Genomic DNA, 20,493 nt, shown 5'->3' on the forward strand with positions numbered 1-20,493 from the left:
ATTTCAGAAATTCGCAGCAGTAGAGTAAAATAGCAATCTGTCTAGCAGTGAGATGCAAAGTGAAAGGCTGAAGAAGTTCTATAGTTAATCAGTGTAAGAGTTTAATTATTATACTATGATGAACTGTCAGAAAGAAAAAAAAAAAACAAAATTTGGAAAAAGGATGGGGATTGATGGCTTAGACAGCTGTTTTTCTAAAAAGAAGCCTGAGGTGTAATAATATTGTGTAAATTCCAGAAGTGAGTCTCAGTGCCAGCTAGTTCTGATATTTGAGGGAATATGTGGGGGAAGGAGTCTGGGAAGTAATGGGAGATAAATCTATTCAGGTTGTTACAGAAAAGAATTCAAATTTGTGTCAGAAGAGTTTTATTAACAGCTTATATACTCTTCAGCCAAGTGTTTAGGGAATATGAAAGCTGTGTTTCCAGGCAGAAAGAAGAAACTTAAGGAAGTTGAAGAAGCAGGTGGCAGCTGTGCAAAGAAAAGGCATTTCAAGAGAAAATGGAGTGGAAATACCAAGGCAGAGCATACTGGAGATTTGAGTGTAGAAGACTAAAGCTTAGGGGGAAACCCCTTAATACAAACTGATATTCACTTTGCAAAAAGGAAACTACAAAAAAACAACAAATTCTCCAGAAAACCAAACAAAAACCAAGTCGTCAAATCTTTTCTAGGTAGCACAGGAAATAAGAAAGGGACACAGATGGAGAAAGTGACTCCTGTGAGATTGCGGAAGAGGAAAGGGGTAGAACGTGAAGGCATCCTGAGAGGGAGGTCCTCACACTGGGTACTTCGTTATGGAGAACTTGCAATTTGGTTTGTTTGAACAAGTAGGAAGACAGAGAACAAAGCATAATAGCAGTAAACTTAGTGCCCTCACTTAAGGACAGAGTGTTCCAAGCCAAAAGCTGTCCCCATAAAAGTATGGAATACAAAAATTAAAAATTAAGTTTTACGAGCCATTAGCCATGGATATTTGTCAGGGACCATCATAAAGGCAACAGCAAAGATATGACTTCGTGGTTTAGTATCAATTATAAGTTGTACATAAATTTAAAAATGATTATTTTTTGAGTAGCTGTTCACTTTGAAAAAAAATGTATGGTCCAGATATTCTGAAAGTACCAATCTGTTCTCCATGTTCTTGTTTTCTTTTCTACCTTTTTTTCTTTTAAAAGACTCTTCTCTCATACATTACATGCTGAGAGCAATTCCCCTCCCTCCATTCCTTCCAGTCCCTCCCCTCAATCTCCCCTCTTCTCCAATTCCACTCTTGTTTCTCTTTTTTAAAAAAGGCAGACCCTCCAGGGACATCAACTGAACACGGCTAAACAAGTTACACCAAGACTATGCACAGATATCCATATCAAGGCTGGACAAGGCAACCCAGTTGGAAGAAAAGGGTCCTAAGAACAGGCAAAAGAGTCAGAGATAACCCCCACTCCCACTGCTGGGCGTCCTACAAGAACATCAAGCCACACAGCTTAATGTATATGCAGAAGACCTAGCTCAGACCTACACACAGTCCATTCTTGTGGCTTCAGTTTCTATGAGCCTTGTTCAGTTAATTATGTAGGTCTTGTTCTCCTGGCATCCTCAGCCTCACTGTCTCTGATGATCCTCTCTCCACTCCTGCAGGGCTCCCCTGACTCTGCTCAGTGTTTGGCTATGGGTCTCTGCATCTGCTCCCATCACTTACTGGATGATGCTTCTCTAGTTACATTGGGCTGGGAGCTGATCTATGAGTGTAGCAGAATGCCATTAGGAATCACTTCATTGGCTCCCCCAGCCCAGTCACGTTTGGTTATACTCTGGGTCTCTGGGCTATCTTGCCTCTGGTTCCCGTTTTTCCGAGCAGCATCAGGCAGGAGCTCCTTCTCATGGCAATGGGCCTCAACCAGTCATTAGATGGTCACTACCATAAATTCTGCCACCTTTATATGCCACAACATCTTGCAGGCAGGACAGATGCAAGTTGAAAGTTTTGTGGGTGGGTTGATGTCCCAGTCCCATTGCTAAGAGCTTTTCCTGGTTTCAGAAAATGGTCACTTTGGGCTTCATATCCCCCACTACTAGGAGACTTCTCTAGGGTCATCCTCATAGATCCCAAGGAGTTTCCGCTGCAGTAAGTATTTATATCTTATCCCAGATGCTCCCCTCTCATTTCAGTTATTTCTCCCAATGCTCTCTCCTTCCCCCTGATCCTTCCTGTTCCCATGCCCACCCACTCAAAGTCCGTCTGCAATGTGTGCCACCTTGAGCTCTCCTTGTTATTTATCCTCTCTGGGTCTGTAGATTGTAGCATAATCATTCTTTACTTAAAAGCTAATATCCAAAATATATACAGAACTCAAGAAACTAAACATCAGCAAATCAAATAGTGCAATTAAAATGGGATACAGATCTAAACAGAGAATTCTCAACAGAAGAATCTCACATGGCTGAGAAACACTTAAATGTTCAAAATCTGTAACTATCAAAGAAATGCAAATCAAAGTGACTGAGATTCCATGTTGCACCTGTCAAAATGGCTAAGATCAAAACACAAGTGACAGCAGATGCTGGTGAGGATGTGGAGCAAAGGGAACACTCCTTCCTCCATTGCTGGTTGGAGTGCAAACTTGTACAGCCACTTTAGAAATCAATATGGCAATTTTTCAGAAAAATAGAACTCAATATATCTTGTCCCAGCCATAGCACTCCTTGGCATATAACAAAAGGATGCTTCATCATTCTACAAGGGCACTTGCTCAACTATGTGCATAATAGCTAGAGTCTGGAAAATACCTAGATGTCCCTTAACTGAAGAATGGATAAAGAAAATGTGGTACATTTACACAATGGAGTATTACTCAGCTGTTACAAACAATGCTATCATGAAATTTGCATGCAAATGGATGGTACTAGAAAAAAAAAAGTCATCCTGAGTAAGAGAGCCCAGACCCAGAAAGACAAACAAGGCATGACTTCACTTATGATGTTGTTGTTTTCTAGAGTAGAAAAAAGAGTCTTAGTTCTTAGAAACAGATGCTATGAGAGAGTAGGAACCTGTACAGCTAAGACTGCATCTGAGAGAAATATAATACAAAATAAAACTTAGCTTTGTGGGTACAAGCTATAATTTAAACATTTTAAAAACAACCTAGGTATGCCGGGCATGGTGGCGCTCAAGAGCCAGAGGCAGATGGATCTCTGTGAGTTTGAGGCCAGCCTGGTCTACAAAGTGAGTCTAGGACGGCCAAGGCTACACAGAGAAACCCTGTCTCGAAAAACCAAAACCAAAGCAAAAAACCCAACCTAGCTATTAAAACTGAGTATTTTTGCAGCACACATGTAACTTCTTTACATTTAATCTCCATGTTGCCTTTCAGATTTTCTGAGAACTTATATAAGACATTTTTAGCTTCAGTTATCAAAAACACACTTGAAGATTAACTGTGAATTGTAAAGATGCGTTTACCAGGTTACCTCACACCACAAAACCTTCCATGAATTGACTTCATTTTTTACTCAATTATCAAGATTACTTCAAGTTTCTTACCCTTATATATTTTCAAAAGCTGTTTTATACAAAGTAAGTATCATGAGCAATTATAGAGAGGTTGAAATGGATCAGCTTCCTTCCTGGCTCACACTGGTCAGAGTTATTCAAAGTGAGCACGTGATTATCTTCCCACGTAGCCTTTTCATTGGTTAGCATTAAGGGATGTATAAGAAACGTGCATTAAACATTGTTGTATAAGCACTGAGAGTGATGCAGGCACCTTACACCGGTCATTTTTTGAACTACGTGTAGAAGACATTTTTCACTGAGCATAAGATGGCTTCTCTTATTGAACTGCTTTTCTGGGCATTTACATTTGTATTCTAGGGTTGTGTATGGTGTAACCAATAGAGTTAATTATTATTATAACTCTGGAGGCTCAAAGTCTAAGCTTAAGCTGCCAGCAAGAGGATTTCTCTCTGCTTAGTTGGAGCTTTTTTAGCCTTGTGTCATCACAGGGCCTTATTCTGGTGACTGTTCCTTTTTTTCTGTTGGATTAGGGCTCACGCCTGGGTCTCACACTTTTTTGGAAGCTTTTGCTAAAAATATAAACATACTTTTGGATTGGGGCTTTAAGAATTTGAGAGTACTGTATTTTAGCCCGTAATTTTTTGACACCTAGGAATTTGATAACCAAATCTGATAGACATACCAAATAATATCAGGAAATATTCCTCATCATTCCTCTTCTTATATTTTCCCATTAACCTGATTGAAAGTTTTCATTTTTCATAGGTGGCATATTTTGTTAAATGTTCATCAGTTCTTTTGTAAGACAGAGTTAAATAAATTTTTATCTATTACATTTATAAAAATACTTGCTCATTAAAATTATTATTAGGAGTTATATTTCATGGTGCAAAAGACACTGAAGAAGATTCAGCAATTACTCTCCTTTAAGCATATGTAGCATTTATATGGCACTTTGGGTTTATTATATAGATCATGAATATAAATATATATTTATTATAAGGATTTATTATCTACTTGAAAATATAACAACACAAATGAAATTAAAAATTTACAGGTAGTCAAGTTATTTTCCTATTATTTCAACTCTTTCTAGAAACCCTATAAGAAGAAAGAAGTACAATCTATCAAGCCAGAACAGAAGCCAGAAAAAGAGTAAGCCAACAGAAGAAAAACATAAATCTAGTGTTTATTTTTTGGCAATATGCCTGGTGGCTTTAATACTGAAGTATAAGGCAGTAGAGGCTGTTGAGAGCTCAATGTGTATGTTGCATGTGTGCAAGTATGTGAATCTATATGTGCATGCTAAGGCAGGAGTAGGGTGTTGGGTACCTTTCTCTGTTACTTGTCTCCTTGCTACTTTGAGACAAGGATTCACACTGAACCAAAACCTCATTTCAGCTCGCCTGGCTGGCCAGCGAGTTCTCCAGATCTACCTGTTTCTGTGCCATAATGCAGGTGTGGGACTTTTTCCATGGGTTCTGGAGATTTAAAATCAGAGCCTTTGCTTGCAGAGCAAATTTTCTGAAAAGGTTCAGTTTGTGTGTGTGTTGTGTGTTATACATATATTTATTAGTGTTACTGGAGAATCTGGGACTGTGGAGTAGCTGAAAACTGATTATGGAATCCTACAAAGAAGAATAGTTCAACAGCAGAGTTCTGTGTTTGAATACAAGCTCTTCTCAAATTCTTAAGTGGTCCCTGAACTGTTCATATGCAGAACAAACCACAGAGTCTAATATAAAGCAACCAATTGTATGAGTAATTTTTAGTTGGCTTAGTTGGTTATGTTAAAAGGAGAGGATCAAAGCTGAAGATATTGTGCAGTGGTCCTGAGAAGATGTTAGTTCAGTCCCTTAGCATTCACATCAGGTTGTAACCGTAGCTTCAGGACATCTGATGTCCTTTCTGGCCTTCACAGCTAACAGCCCACATGTGCACAACCCCTTCACCTATACACATATTTAACTATAAAAACAAATCTTTAAGGAAATACTCTGGTTTTGGGGATAAGTGTATCTTAAGGCAAATTTTATTCCTGAGAAGATGTTTATAAAGATAGAACCTCTCCGTACACAAACCATCAATTAACTTAGCCGATGCAGATGTAAATGAACCCATATCCAGCAACTATAGAAAACACATTATTTGTTTTTTTTTTTAAAAGGCAGCATGCATTACAAAAAGCAAAAGAAAACAATGAAATTTGAGATAAAGAGTGAAGCAATTAACAACTACAAAGTTAGTTCATTGAAAAGATAAATGAAATTTATAAGCTTTTCTTACAATTGATTTTCAAAAAGAAGAGAGAAGATACAAATTAATGATACCAGGAATAAAAGAAAGGGCATTTTTTAATATTTTGTGGACATGAAAAGAAAAATAAGCCAATGTGTAAAAAATCCTTCATGACAATTACATTCAACTAAGAGACAAAAATTAAATTTTGTAGGAAAAAAACAATAACACAAGAAATAGAAGACCTAACCAACCTATGTTTGTTAATTGGGTGCTATTTTAACTTCCATAAATAACCCTGTTCTAAAAATAATGCATTTTGAACTGTTACATGTGAGCCATTTTGAAAGAATATGATAGTGTTTTCTTACAAGTATTCTTCGGCTGGTTAGTTTGAGTGGGAAACCTTTTTCCTTGTGTTACTAAACTAAAATATTCTAGCCCTATTAATAACAAGAAACTACACATTCTCAGATATTATCATTTATTGTAGCTGCTCACCTAGAATGAGCCAGCTAATCTGACTTCTAAAAATTTCCTCATATAAGTTACCATCTGCTTAGAGCAGCAGTTTTCAACCTGTAGGTTATTATCCTTGTGGGGGTTATGTATGTATCAGATATGTTCAATATTTATTTAAATATATATTTTATAGATGAGAATTTATGAAGTAAAAAATGTTTGCTATCTGAACAAAAGTCTTTGTTTATTCAAATGTGTTACACCTGTGTGTATATGTGCATGTTTGTGCAAATGACTGCAGAAACTAGAGAAGGGCATCAGGTGCTACTGTAGTTACGTGGCTGTGGGCCACTTGCCGTGGATGTTGGACAACCAACCTCAGCCTTCTGAACAGCAGGAATTGTTCTTACGTTCTGAACCATTCCCCGCCCCCCTTTTTAATTAAAAAAACTTGTACATTATATTTTGATTACATTTTCTCCTCCCCCAACTTCTCCTAGGTTGTCCCCACCCTCCTTCTCAGGCAATTTATGTTCTTTTTCTCTCTTACAAAACAAAAGTGAAAATAAAAGCAAGTAAACAAAACTCCAGCAATACAAAAAATAAAAAAAATAAAAATAAAAAGCCCAAACAAAACAAAATAAAAAGCACACACATTAAAAAAAAAGTTTCTTTTCTTTTTCTTTTTCTTTTTTGTACTGTTCAACTACTCCTGGGCATAAGGCCTGCTCTTTAGTCTGGTTGATATACATAAATGACAGTTTATTGGAGAAAATTTATTTTCCCTTTGCTAGTGGGTACCAAGTACAAATAGCTTCTTGGTTAGGGGTAGGACCTAGATCCCAACACAGTGCTGGGAGCTGAGAGGAACCCCATATCCATATCGCTGCTGGGGCCTTTTTGTTTGAAGCTACACAGGTCTTGTGTGTGCTACACAGACTCTCTGATTTTATATGACCTGTTATGTCTGGAAGACAGTTCCTTAGACATCACCTACGGCTCCTCCCTCTTATGCCGAGTCCCTGAGCACTGAATGGATGGGTTTAACGAAGACATCTTTAAGGATAACCCTGGAAGCTTTTAAGCTCTGTGTAAGCTTCAGAAGACAGAAATCGATAAGTTTAAGATATATTTGAAAAAGTCCAAACTATTTTTAAGGGAAAAGAAGAAACATTTTGAAGAAAACCAGTCAGTTTTCAGTCAGAATTGACTAACTAACATTTTTGGGGCTTTATTTTATTTTCTGAACTGAAATTTGTAATGTTATATTTCTGAGCCTAAGAATTATACTCAAACAGGAGACAATTTTTTGTTTTTATTTATTTTTTTTTTAGAAAATAAAGTGTATGCATTAATTTTACACTTGTTTATACATACATCTATAATTTTCTTAACGACATATAACATTTTATATTTAGCACTGACACTCAAAGTGAAATCTCCTTTCTGAGAATACTATTTGAAATTTTGTAATTTCTCTAGGTTTAATCTATTTTTCACTTATACTTAACAGAATCGAACACTGAGCTCTCTAGCTCTGTGTCCAATATCAAAGGGTTTAAGTGGAGCTGGTCCTCCAGCTTTGCTGCCTGTAACATGCGTGTCTCCTGGACTCATTCTACTCCTAGTCTGCAGTTCCCCTTGGCAGATTCTCATGACTTTGGCATGGTTAACACCTTGTGTTCTGCAGCACAACACAGGCTTCCCTTCTGCGGCTTCATTTTTGGCATCTCAGGGACTCTTGCACCTAGGGACTTCCCTGCCACACAGAACATAGGTGCACTGGTACTCAGAGACCATGGAAATGATACTTTGAGCCCTTATGTTTCTCAACTCTGAAACTAGCAGCAAATGGATGACACTGCCAGGATGATGGCCAGCTTGGCATGGCCCTGGACCCTTGAACCACACTACCATCAGCTTTGGTTACAGTTGCCTTCCAGAAGCAGAAACTCTCTTTGGCAGCTCAGGGTGGTAGATAGGATCCTGCCACTCCCCTCCCCCAAAACACACTGTATTCTCATGCAGATCAGTCCCCTCCTTTACTGCCACTCATATCCTTAACAATTGTAGCCTCTCTTCTACCATAAGACTTGGCTGTACCACTAAGCTTGTGGTATTCATTTTTCCCTCTATCTATCTTATATTTCTTATGTACCATTGTAGAGCTACATGATTGCTAATCACTATTAGTCTGTCCTGAAAACTCATCAAAAAGTTAGTCAGTCATGATTTTAATTGTAGCCTCAGGGAAATTCTTAGGACATGGGCAGAAAGAACCACATTTGTTGCCAAAATATAATAGGAATAGTTGGTTTCTGGCCCAGCTATTAGTATTGCTCCTCTCTTAAATCTATTGAGAAAGGCTTGTGCAGTCTGCATTGCTCTCTGTACTATCTCTTGGACTCTTACAGACTTTCATTGCTCTTCAGGTACACCCATGGAAACCTTTCACAATCCACTAAAAAGTAGCATGGTGAAGCCTGTCACAGAAATAGCCTGTTCTCTTGTACCAGATTTTGCATTACTTAGTTTTGTATTATTGTGATACTGTACCATGACTGATGCAACTTATAGAAGAAAGTGTTTATTTGGGGTATCATTCCAGAGGGTTAAAAATTCATCACTGTCCTGATGGGGAAACATGGCAACAGGCTGCCATAACTACTGGAGCAACAAGTTGAGGGTTCATGTCTTAAATGTGAAACACACAGGATGGTGAGAGTCAACTTTCAAAGTTGTAGCTATGGCAAGCTACAAGCATGGTGGCAGTGTGTGGTGAAGCAAGCTTTTCAGCTCCTAGTTTCAATTTCTCTTTCTACACCACCCACCCACCCATGGCCAGAAAAGTAACTGTTTTCCTAGGCCTTTAATTCATTTCCTACTTTCACACAAAATGAGAAACACTCCCTAAACAATGAAAATAAACTAATGAACAGTTTTATGGATGGCTTCAGGGCTCATTAGACAGGATCATCCCTAAAGAGGCCATGTAGGATTCCAAGTGACTGGAGTTGGAGAAGCTCAGACCCTCATAGAAAGGGGAAGCACTATACAGAAGAGAAACAGACGTTCACTGCAGTCAATGACTCAGGAAGTGTGTAGCATTAGAAACAGCACCGTGTTTCAGACATAACCTCATTAGCCATAACACTAGAGTGAGGTGTGTTCTTGTAGAGACCTGTTCATAAAGCTGATCTTTATGTGAGCGTTGGGAGGCAGCTTCTGGGGAAAGTTGCTCATATTGAAAAGAATCCTGGTAAGAAAATGGAAAAAGAAGAGGATACAAGATGGCAGTGCCAACTATACAAAGTGTCTGAACAGCAAAACAGAGCCTAGAAACTGGGCTGGAGCTACAGACCACACGACCTAGAGAGCCCAAAGTGAGAGGGGTCCACATGGTGCACAGCACAAGTGGGTGTGTCCTCCAGTCATCCCACTGCTCCATGGATGATGAGTGTCCAGTCCTGAGAGACTGGCTGCAAACCCGATTCTAAACTGCTGCTGTGCTCAGTATCACTGACTCTGTATCTGGGACTGAACTATGGGCAGTGAAGCACCAGCATCTGGATCTGCTGTCCCAGGAGAAAACCCAGGAGAATGGATGGATCTGACCCCAGACCACCCCCCTGCAGTCCACAGAAAACTCCATGGTCTAGTGACCTGGGGCTGTGTCTCCAAAATCCAGCACAGCCTATCAGGTGATACCTACACTCTCTCTGGCTGAACTGTGGGTTACAAACTACCAACATTAGTGTCTGCTGATCCAGAGCAAAATCCATAGTGTGGATTGCGATAGATCTGATGTGAGATCACCCTGCCAGTCCACAGAGGGACCCAGGGCCCACACAGGGGGCACAGGTAGCTGTGGACACATTCTCGGCTACAGCATTGTTCCCCATCTCTCTGACAGAATGAACTTAGGTCCCAAGGCTGGAGAAAGACAGAGAAAGAATTGGGGGAAGCATATGAGAGCGAGTGGCTCACATGCTCCCAGCAAACTGAACCGAGGTCCCAGGGCCCCAGTGGCCGAGGGCAGGGTCTCCAAAGTCCTGCCAAAGGCAGATAGAACCTTCTCTACCTCAGACTGAAACTTGGGCTGCAGCTCCTGAGCACGAGCCTCTGCTGGCCTAGTGGGGAGGCCAGGGTGTGAAGGAAATTTCCCTGGAGCTGAAACTAAGTCACTTGCCTGATCCAGGGAAGGGTTTCCTGATCCTCTCATGTGAGGCATCTCAACCTATAGACACTCACCAATGAACTACTCTCAATGACCAGTGAAGGACACCAGAAACTACCTGCCAACATCAGAAACAACAAGATGACTAAAGGGCAACATAAAAACAAAAAGAACAAAAGCCAAAACAGTATGGCATATCCAGAACTGAGTTATCCCAGAGAATTCAACCCTGGGAACTCAAACACAACTGAAGCACAAGAAGATGACCTTAAATCATTAGTAATGAAGATGATAATATAGGAAATGAACCAAATACATAAACAAATACAGGAAGATGCATACAAACAGATCAAGGTCTTTAGAGAGGCCATGACAGGAGCCTCTGAGACAGGAAATAAAGAAATCACTGGAAGAAATTCAGGAAAATGAAAACAATTACATAAAGGAAATCAATAAAATAGTTCAAGATCTGAAGATGAAAATAGAAAAAAATAATAAAAGCACAGACAGAAGAAATCAGGGAAAGAGAGAACTTAGCGGAAAAAAAAAAACCTAACAGAATTAATGAGATAGAGGAAAGAATCCCAGGTGTAGAAGATACAATAGAAGAATTTGATGCAATCATCAAAGCAAATGTTAACTCTGAAAAATTCTACACAGAACATCCAAGAAATCAAGGACACCATGAAAAGATGAAATCTAAGGATAATAGGAATTGAAAAAGAAGACCCCCTAGCTCCAAGGCCCAGAAAATAACTTCAACACAATCATAGAAGAAAATTTCCCTAACTTAAAGAAAATGATATATATAAAATACAAGAGGCCTACAGAACACCAAACAGAATAGACCAGAAAAGAAAACCCTCCCACGACATAATAATCAAAACACAAAATGTACAGAACAAAGAAAAAACGTTAAAGGTAGCAAGGGGCAAAGGCCAAGTAACATATAATGGCAAACCTATCAGAATCCTACCCAACTTCTCAGCAGAGACCATAAAAGCCAGAAGGGCCTGGGCAGAGGTCCTGCAAACCCTAATAGACCACAGATGCCAGGCCAGAATTTTATACTCAGCAAAACTTTCAATAGTCATTGATGGAGGAAACAAGATATTCCATGACAAAAAATGTGGGAAGCTGAAGCTATCGCCCTCGCTAAGATGGCACCTGGCAACTGGCCAGGCAAAATGACTTGCAATTCTGCTCCTGGTAAACAAGTCCTTATTTGGGTTGTGGGCCGTGCTTTGCTCTGACGTATGCATCCCACCTTGTCGGGAACCAATTGGAGCTACCGACGTAAGTGCTGCTGATTGGGTGAGGCAGAGGATATAAAGGGGTGCTGGGGTGTTGAGGAGGAGGAAGAAAAGGGAGAAAAAAAGGGAGGAAGGAAAAGGAAGAAGGAAGGAAAAGAAGAAGCTTGCTGAAAAGGTTCCTGAATAAACTGCCTGGAGAAGAACGTTCGGGTCGTGTCCTTATTTTCCGCTGGTCGGAAGGGTCGCGACAAAAAAACAAATTCAAACAATACCTATCCACAGATCTGGCCCTATAGAAGTTTAATGGAAGGAATACTCCAACCTAAAGTGACAAACTACAACCAAGATAACAGAGGAAACAGATAACTTCAAAGTAGCAAAACATAACCACAGAAACACTCTACCACAACCAACCTCAAAATCAAGGGACTTTAACAGTCACTTGTCATTAATATCTCTCAACATCAATGGTCTCAATTCTGCAATAAGAAGACACAGACTAACTGAATGGATGCACAAATAAGATCCAACATTCTTTTGCATTCAAGAAACATCTCAGCCACAAGGATAGACGTTACTTCACAGTAAAAGGCTGGAAAAAGTTTTCCCAAGCAAGTGGACACAAGAAACAAGCAGGATTAGCCATTCAAATATCTGATAAAACAGACTTTCAACCAAAATTAACCAAACGAGGTGAGTAAGGACACTTCATACTCATCAAAGGAAAATTCAGCCAAGATGACATGCAATGTTTAAAAATCTATGCTCCCAATTCAAGGGCCCCCATGTTTGAAAAAAAAAAATTAATAAAGCTTAAACCACACTCAATCCCCACACATTAATAGTGGGAGACTTCATCCCTCCATGTTCACCAAAGTTAAGTCAATGAAACAGAAGCAAAACCTAGAAATAATGACACTAAACGATGTCATGAATCAAATGAATATAACAAATATCTATAGAACTTTTCACCCAAACACAAAAAATTATACCTTCTTTTCAGCACCTCATGGAACCTTCTCTAAAATTGATCATTAAGTAGATCACATAGCAAGCCTCAACAAATACAAGAAGATTGTATTATATCAGACCACCATGGATTAAAGCTGGACTTCAACAACAATAGAAATAACAAAAAGCCTATTCAAGCTTAGAAACTGAACAACTCTCTACTCAATGACAACCGCATCAGGGAAGAAATAAAGAAATTATGGACTTGCTAAAATTTAATGAAAATGAAGGTACAACCTACCTGAAATTATTGGACACATTGAAAACAGTGCTAAGAGGGAGGTTCATAGCACTAAGTGCCTTCATAAATAGATTAGAAACATCTGATATAGGCAACATAGTGACACATCTGGGAGCCCTAGGGAGAAAAAAGGAGCAGAAACACCTAAGAGAAGTAGACAATTGGAAATAATCAAACTCAGGGCTGAAACAAATACAACAAATACATTAGAAACAAAGAGAACAATCCAAAGAATCAACAAAACCAAGAGTTGGTTCTTTGAGAAAATCAACAAGATAGACAAACCATTAGCCAAACTAACTAAAAGGCAGAGAGACCCTACATAAATCAACATGATCAGAAATTAAAAAGGAGACATAACACCAGACACTGAAGAAATACAAAGAATCTTTAGGTCTTACTTCAAAAGTCTGTATGCCACAAAATTTGAAACTCTAAAGGAAATGGACAATTTTCTTCATGGATTCCATTTGCCAAAGTTGAATCAAGATCAGATAAACAAATTAAATAATCTTATTTCTCCTACAGAAATAGAAGTAGTCACCAAAAGTCTCCCAACAAAAAAAAGACCAGGGCCAGATGAAATGGATGAAACATTACCAAACTCATTCTATAAGGCCACAGTCACCTTGATACCTATACTTCACAAAGACCCAACAAAGAGAATTTCAGACCAATTTCGCTCATGATCATTGATGCAAAACTACTCAAGAAAATACTCGCAAACTGAATCCAAAAACACATTAAAGAAATAGTTGTCAATGACCACGTTGGCTTCATCCCAAGAATTCAGCAATGGTTCAATATATGGAAATTCATCCATGTAATAAACAATGTAACAATAATGTAATAAACAAACTGGAAAAAAAACACATGATCATCTCCTTAGATGCCAAAAAAATCATTTGACAAAATCCAACACTCATTCATGTTTAAAGTCTTGGAGAGATCAGGGATACAAAGCACATACCTAAACATAATAAAGACAATATACAGCAAGACAGTAGCCAACATCAAATTAAATGGAGAGAAACTCAAGGAAATTCCACTAAAATCAGAGACTAGACAAGGCTGCCCACTCTCTCCATATCTCTTCAACAAAGTATTTGAATCTCTTGCTAGATAGAGTAACAAGACAACAAAAGGAGATCAAGGGGATCCACATTAGAAAGGAGAAAGCCAAATTATCCCTATTTGCAGATGATATGATAGTGTCCATAAGTGACCCCCAAAATTCTACCAGAGAATACCTTCAGCAACATCAACCCCCAAAAGTCAGTAGCCATGCTGTATACAAATGACAATTGTGCTGACAAAATAATTAGGGAAACTATAACTTTCACAATAGCCACAAATAATATAAAGTATGTAGATGTAACTCTAAACAAGCAAGTGAAAGACTTGTATGAAAAAATCTTCAAGTTTCTGAAGAAGGAAATTAAGGATGATATCAGAAGATGGAAAGATCTCCCTTGTTCATGGAAAAGACCTTGAAAGATCAATTCTCAACTTCATTTGGAAAAACCAGAGGTACTAAATCTGTTAGAAGAAAAAGTGGGGAAGAGCCTTGAACTCATTGGCACAGGAGAAAACTTCCTGAAAAGAACACCAAGAGCCCAGGCTCTAAGGATAACAATTAATAAATGGTACCTCAAGAGGTTGAGAAGCTTCTGTAAGGCAGAAGACACTGTCAACAGAAGAAAGGGACAGCCTACAGACTAGGAAAAGATTCTCACGAACCCTACATCTAACAAAGAGGTAATATCTAAAATATATAAAGAATTCAAGAAACTAAAAACCACCAAATCAAGTAACCCAACTAAGAAATGGGGTTCAAAGCTAAACAGAATTCCCAACAGAGGAATATTGAATGGCTGAGAAACACTTAATGAAATGCTCAACATCCTTAGTCATCAGAGAAGTGCAAATCAAAATGATTCTGAGATCCATCTTATACCCATCAGATTGGCTAAGATCAAAACCCCAATTGGCAGCACATGCTGACAAGGATGTAGAGAAAGGGGAACACTCCTTCGTTGCTGGTGGTAATGCAAACTTGTACAACCACTTTGGAAATCAATCTGGCACTTTCTCAGAAAATTGGGAATAGGGCTACCTCAAGACCTAGCTATTCCACTCCTTGGAATATACCTAAAAGTGCTCCACTACACAACAAAGACATTTGCACAACCATGTTCATAACAGCCTTATTCATAATACCCAGAATCTCAAAACAACCTAGATGTCCCTCAGTCGAAGAATGGATAAAGAAACTGTGGTACACTTACACCATGGAATACTACTCGGTTATAAAAAAAAAAAAAAAAAAAAAAAAAAAAAAAAAAAAAAAAAAAAAAAAAGGAAATCTTGAAATTTGCAGGCAAATGGATGGAACTAGAAATGGTCATCCTGAGTGATGTAACCCAGAAAGAGATACATGGTATATACTCACTTATAATTAGACATTAGCCCAATAGGAAATTCCTCTGAGAGTCTTCATTCAGTGGGGGATTGGGACAGATTCTGGAACTTTCTATTAGGACTACAGATGAGAGAGAGGTGTGATAATAGGGAAATAGTAGGACCCAGAAGGTCCTAGAAACCTACAAGAAGACCATCAAGGCTGGTGGATCTGGGCCCAGGGGAGTCTTCTCAAACTTGTGTACCAACCAATGACAATTCATGCAGTAAACCTATTCCCCCCATTTGTTTTAGCTCACAATTCCTGGGTTCAGTAGAGCATGGCAGAGAAGTCATAGGCAAGAACCTGAAATAGCTGGTCACGTGACATTCACTCTCAAGAGCAGAGAGGAACGAAATGTAGGCATGCTCACCTGCTTACTTGCTTGCTTGCGCTCAGCTAGCTTTCTGTTCTTATATCCTGTTCTCTGGCTAGAGAATAGTGCCAACTGTAATGGGCTGTTGTCTTACATCAATTAACAGTCACAGGCACATCTCAATAAGTTCTCAATTGAGGCTTTCTTTCCAGTTATTTCTGGATTGGGACAAGTTGACAGTTAAAACTAACTAATACTGACCTAGATTATTCCTTCCCCTCTTAAGTTGCCTGTATCTGATATTTTGTCATTGTGATGAGAAGTAACTAATACACCCACCTTGTGTCCAAAGATTGTGTATGAACCCTTGAAAGTTACCTTCTGGAAATTTAGACATGTTAAAAATCATTCCCTGGTCCACTAGTCTAGTAAACACAAATAAAAATAAATAATTAACACGTAACAGAGCAAATGAGTTTCGGAAGGCATTTTTTACTCCTTTTCTGCTCGGTCTAACACTTGTCAGTTGCTTTGTTGTGTAAATCCTCAGCCATCATCAATCTGAGAATAGACTTGGATACTATCCTTACAGGACCATGCTTGGCAAATTTTATTTTTTCCAATTGTCTAAAGTGAAGATGTTTGGTATTCTTTGGAATTCTCACATCATATTCATTACCCAGCTTCTCAAAGTAGACAAATCAACAGATAAATGTGGAAAATGGCTCTTGTTAGCTCAGAAGATTGAACTACTAATGGGATGCTTCAGTTTCCTTCATGAGATCCTGCCTTAGCTCCGGCCTCATTCTCCTGCAGTCTGCTATTCCTTCCTCTTCAGGGTAGTAGAATCAGTCTAGAAGAAACTATTTCATCCCTAGTAAACTCACAGACACTGACTGGTAAGCCTGAAAATACATCAACTGTATCGAGTCCTTACCCTCCTGCCTTTTCCCAGGCTAATCTGGGCTCCTGGAATAATTTACTTACTTTATCCAATGTTCTCTGTCTGGTCAGTTGCAAGAGGCTGTGTAGGTCACCTTGAAGTCACCCCTTTAGCACTAACTTATTATAGCTGGTATGAGGTAGTTAGGAGTGGGCTGCATCTACCAGAAACACTCTGTCTCCAAATTTCACACTTACTTCTTCTTTTTTTTTTTTTAAGTTTTTTTTTTAAATTAATTTATTCTTGTTACATCTCAATGTTTATCCCATCCCTTGTATCCTCCCATTCCTCCCCCCCCCATTTTCCCATTATTCCCCTCCCCTATGACTGTTCCTGAGGGGGATTACCTCCCCCTATATATTCTCATAGGGTATCAAGTCTCTTCTTGGCTACCTGCTGTCCTTCCTCTGAGTGCCACCAGGTCTCCCCCTCCAGGGGACATGGTCAAATGTGAGGCACCAGAGTACGTTCACACTTACTTCTAAGCGTGTTTTTCCAGTCTCTATCTAGAGGTCCACTTTCCCCATGACTGCCTTCTAGTAGAAGGGGGACTAAGTTTAGGGCAACCAAAATCATTCTGTGATATTTGGCTTGCTCTGTGCTCTCATTGTTGTTTCTGTTTCCCTTGACTTGAGTTCGCCTGCTTACCCATACTGTCAAATAATTACTGATATCTTATTTAATGCTAGTGTCAAAATGTTAGAATTTTCTCTTTTTAAAAATTAATTATAATTTATTGATATTACATCCTGATTGTCATCCCTCACTTGTATCTTCCTGTTCCCACTCCATCCCTCTTCTGCCCTATTCTCCTCCCCTAGACCTCTGACAGAAGGGCTCTCCTCCCCCACTATATGGCCACAGCCTATCAGGTCTCATCCAGATAGCCTGCTTCTTCTTCCTCTGTGTGATGCCTCGCCACCAAGGGAAGTGATCAAATCAGGGGCACCAGAGTTCATGTCAGAGGCAGACACTGCTCTCTTCACAACCATGGAGAATGAGCTGTCTATTGCCTAGATATGAACAGGGGGTCTAGGTTCACTGCATACGTTGTCCTTGGTTGGTGCAACAGTTTGTTCAGGCTCCCTTGGGCCCAGATTCGCCAGCCTTGATGGTCTCCTTGCAGGGATCCTGAACCTTCTGGAAGCTTCAATCCCTTTACTCTTCCAAAACAATCCCAGCACTACCCCTGGAATCTGGCTGGGATTCCATACAATGAATACTTGATTTTTGACAAGCCAAAACTATCCAATGGAAAAACGATAGCATCTTCAACAAATGGTGCTGGTCTAACTGGATGTCTACATGTAGAAAAATGCAAATAGATCCATATCAACCACTCTGCACAAGACTAAAGTTCAAGTGTATTACAGACATCAACATGAAACCAGACATATTAAATCTGTTAGAAGAAAAAGTGGGGAATAGCCTTGAACTCATTGCCACAGGAGACAACTTCCTGAACGGGACCTTCTCTTAATTGTGGAGTCTGTGTTTTTCAGGTTCTGTATTCATTCTCTCATGTTATGTTTTATATCCAAGCAGGAAGAAGCAGTGGATCACTGTAGCATATGTCTCAGTATGATCTGTGAGTGCTATGCAAGCAGCACCTAGACTGCAAATCTAGTCTGATCAGAGTAGCATTGCACTGTCATGCGGGACAAAGAAAACACAGAGTGAGTAGGTACTGACAGTGAGGATCTCTGTGAAAACTGAAGAGACTCTGTTGGCTGCAGCTACCACAGGTTGTTTTCTCCCCTGGAGCCAAGGTGACCTGATCTATATACTCATCCATGTGTACAGAACAGACACATCTGCATTCAGGTCTGCCAAAGGACACAGCAGCGAGTAAAGAAAGTACTGGTCCTGGGAAATGCAGAGATGGGTGGCGGCTCTGATTCTTGCCTGGAATCATAAGGGAAATGCCTGAGGGGGAAGAAATAATGAAAGAAAGCATACAATAAGGTCCTTACCTTTAAAGTACATCAGTACACCAATAGCACAATGTGGAAGAATCAAGTCCCAAAGGTGGGAGAGCAGACTTGCAATGACTTCCTAAGGAAAGGGGCCTTCCAGCTCCGAGCTGCTGCTCTGAGGAGGTTTGTTTCTACTACCCTTTGGGTAATGCTGCTGTCTGTGTTTTGAAGGTATTTTGTTTATTAGAACTAGAGTCCCTAAATGATAGTCTCATTGGGAATGTCAAATTGTAAATCATACTTAATTGGTAAAGGCATTCATTACTGATGATTCTCCTCCAAGGACCATGGAGTTCCTGAGCAGCAATCAGTCCCTCATCAGTCCCACATCTGAGGGAGGAGCAGAGAGATAGAGGGGAGTCAGTAGAGCTAGCTTTCTGTCAGAACTGACTGAAGTTTGGTTTGGAACCAGAGGGCTGCCGCAAGAGACATAAATCACCTTGCCAAGAGGAAGATCAGAAAGACTCACTGGGTTCTCTATTCAGAGTCAAGCTTGCAAAAGAATGGGGGCCTGGTGACTGCTCTTGAAAAGTGACTCCCATAGCCCCTTCAGCATGGGTACATTAGTCCTTCTGGATGTCTGCCAGGGTAATTTTCTAGAGTGACCACAGGTAAATACAAAGGGGGTCAGATGTCTCTGCTGGGAAGAGCTTTTCCAGAGAGCAGGACCTTGGGCACAGAGTTGGAGTCAGTTCAGGATGAACAGAACAGCGCTCTGTTCCCACTCTTCCCTGCACTTCGTGTGAAGTGATCCTTTTCTCTCATTCATAAATGCTGCTCCTGCAGACCACTTCTCTATGCTAAGACAGAAGAAATAATTGTAGTATCTGAAATGAACTTGGAATATAAGAATCACAATTACTTTTCGAGGAGAAACTGTTGGAAAATTGAGTCTGAGTGTCAGTAGCAGCAGTAACAGCAGCAGCCCCATCTTGTCTTAAGTATTAGTAACACCCTGGGAGCATAGCTTCTGACTCATGTCTCCCAAACCCCTTCTTTCTTTGGTTGACTTCAGTCATTTACTGTCTGGAATGTTCTAGAAATCTATTTAGGTTTTTAAAACAATACCCACGTCTAGAAATTCAGAAACTCTCAGAGACCTCAAATAGGATGCCAGCCTCCATCTTTTAATATGGCTATGCTAAAACAGACTATAGATCCATGGGTGGTCAAAATAGATTGACACTTTGGGGGAATCATGCGGAAGAAGTGGGGACCCAGGACAGCATTTTGAGTAATAATGGTGGCAAGGAGAGGTGAAAGCTCAGAAGAAAACACACTTCATTCTGATGTCTTAAAGTACTTTAAGATTTTGCCTAAATTAAAGTGACATTATCTTCCACTTCAGGAAGATTGCATCTCATTTTAGAAAGTCCCAGGAACCTCCTCTGATTTCTGAAGTGAGCAGGCTTTGATGACATGAAGTGCTCAACCCTTGGAGAGATCTGGAAATAGATAATATGGAGACAGAAGATCCCTTTTCTTAAAAGTCATGTTTAATTGGATGCACTGTTTTCCTACTAAGTAGACCTTACTTAGGGGATTAAAGTGGCCCACTAACTTGTTTGGCTCATTCCCAGATTGCTTTCAAATCCACATTCAAAGCACTGGGACATCACACATCAGTGCTTCAAGGCTGTGCATTCAGGAAATGAAAGCCCTCGACACAGCTTGGTAGCAGAAGATCCAAATCAAAGTAAATTGTGTAAATTATAACTAAATTGCAAGGCATTTGGACAGAGCAGGCATGCTAGTCTAAGCAGTAAAGTAGTGATATTTGCTCTGTGATAATGCAGGTTAGAAGAGGAGGGGGGGATGTGTGTGTGTGTGTGTGTTTCATCATCAGTCTTTCAGTGTAGTTCTGAACTTGGCAACCTGGACTGGATTTTTCATGTATTTCC

At 39.7% G+C, this 20,493-nt stretch overlaps 1 protein-coding gene across 1 annotated transcript in view; it reads left to right on the forward strand.

Moving 5' to 3' along the window:
- Iqcm (IQ motif containing M) overlaps nucleotides 1-20,493 on the forward strand; it is a 433,038-nt gene that overhangs the window by 188,273 nt on the left and 224,272 nt on the right. Inside the window, exon 8 of the mRNA XM_051168995.1 lies at nucleotides 4,611-4,669. Coding sequence (XP_051024952.1) covers nucleotides 4,611-4,669 — 59 coding nt within the window. The remainder of the gene's footprint in view (nucleotides 1-4,610; nucleotides 4,670-20,493) is intronic.

This window comes from Acomys russatus, chromosome 26, assembly GCF_903995435.1.
Source record: "Acomys russatus chromosome 26, mAcoRus1.1, whole genome shotgun sequence".
NCBI classification, from domain to species: Eukaryota; Metazoa; Chordata; class Mammalia; order Rodentia; family Muridae; genus Acomys; species Acomys russatus.